At 40.7% G+C, this 1,575-nt stretch overlaps 2 protein-coding genes across 2 annotated transcripts in view; one reads left to right on the top strand and one right to left on the bottom strand.

Annotated features, from left to right (window-relative positions):
- Positions 1–1,575, top strand: part of LOC106522354 (tripartite motif-containing protein 35) — a gene marked incomplete at its 3' end in the record, with an annotated part of 221,193 nt that overhangs the window by 177,201 nt on the left and 42,417 nt on the right.
- The window catches only part of stab1 (stabilin 1), a gene marked incomplete in the record, with an annotated part of 80,046 nt that overhangs the window by 63,555 nt on the left and 14,916 nt on the right, over positions 1–1,575 (bottom strand). Inside the window, 4 exon segments of the mRNA XM_014015325.1 lie at positions 490–603; positions 690–785; positions 1,130–1,199; positions 1,353–1,438. Coding sequence (XP_013870779.1) covers positions 490–603; positions 690–785; positions 1,130–1,199; positions 1,353–1,438 — 366 coding nt within the window.

The raw sequence follows: 1,575 nt of genomic DNA, 5'->3' as shown, positions 1-1,575 counted from the left end.
AGAACAGGTGTGTCAGGTGTGTCAGGTGTTTCTATGACCTGAGAACAGGTGTGTCAGGTGTTTCTATGACCTGAGAACAGGTGTGTCAGGTGTTTCTACAAACTGAGCTCAGCAGTTCCACACCTTGTTGGGACCTCTGAAGACACAGACGGTGGAGTTGATGGGACACCCTCCGTTGTTCTGTAAACAGGGGTTTTTGGGCACGCAGACCCGTCCGTCGCCCTCGTAGTCGGGCTTACAGGCGCACGCCATCTTTGAGCCCTTCAAGGAGCACTGAGCGTTGATGTCACAGTCTGTCGACGTGCAAACCCCTGAGGAGACAACAAACTCAGATCAGATCAGACTCTTTACTCACGAGTCAGAGAAACCTGTCAAAATAACTCAGAATGAAACAAAACTCTGTTTTTCTCACACTGATGGTTAATGTATCCTTAAATTTAAAAAGTATTAGATTTAATTTTCAACTTGAAGCTTAAACTGAGTTCTTACTTGAACATTTGTTCTGAGTCATCCTCCTGTATCCAGGCAAACATTCACATTCGGCGTTGTCTCTGTCTCCTCTGCAGTACGAGTAGGAGCTGCAGCTGCTGCACCTGCTGCTCACTGTCGACACCATCAGGACCACCGTCAGCCCCAAACACACAAACACCCCCCCAGATCCAGTCCACTTCACACACCCGGGGGCTTACCTTGGTCGCAGCGCTTCCCGGTGTACGGTGGCTGACACAAACACTGTCCATCACCATCTGGACCTTTGTTACACACTCCATTCACACAGTCACACACTGCACATACAGGAAGTAAAATATGATCACAATGTGGTGGTCTTCTTTTGAAAATTCTGTCTTCTCCAAACTCATATCTCAAGATTTCTTAGCTGATATTCAGGACATTATAAAACTGTATAAACGTAGACTCTAGAGTACAGACTGAAACCTTTCTAAAAAATAAAGTTACCTGTTTTTCTGTTCAAGCACAATATAATGTTCATTTTGTAAAGAATAAAGAAAAACTAAACAACATATTTGTTTCAGGGCTGGAATAACTTGTGAAACATGGTGAACAACATATAAAACATGTTTAAACTCAGGATCTGCCTGCAACAATAAATGTTACAACATCCTCCTACCTTTATCACAGTTCTTTCCAAAAACGTCTGGATTTTTACACTCATGGCAGGCGAAACCCGAAAAACCCTCCTGAAGAAACAAAAGACGTTTACTTAAAAATACTCTAAAGAAACAGATTTTGTTTTGACAAATGTTTACAATAAGGGTTTACATTAAATTCCACTGACTTATCAACAAACACATTTTATTATTATATATGAAAAAAGAAAAAATGAAACTAACATTACAGACGCAGGTGCCGTTACCAACGTCTCCATCGACACAGACTCCGTTAAAGTTACAGGTTCTCCCTGACCAGCTGGGACAGGCTGCAAACAAAAAGATTATATTAGACATTATTTCTGTTATTTCTGTTTTGTTTGTATGAAAACATCAGCTTTAATCACAGATGAAATTAGATATACATAATATCTAATTAGAAATACATAATATACATACATAGGGG

Source organism: Austrofundulus limnaeus, unplaced genomic scaffold (genome assembly GCF_001266775.1).
Source record: "Austrofundulus limnaeus strain Quisiro unplaced genomic scaffold, Austrofundulus_limnaeus-1.0 Scaffold127, whole genome shotgun sequence".
NCBI classification, from domain to species: Eukaryota; Metazoa; Chordata; class Actinopteri; order Cyprinodontiformes; family Rivulidae; genus Austrofundulus; species Austrofundulus limnaeus.
Note: the sequence above shows the minus strand (reverse complement) of the source record. Positions and strands in the feature narration are given on the sequence as shown.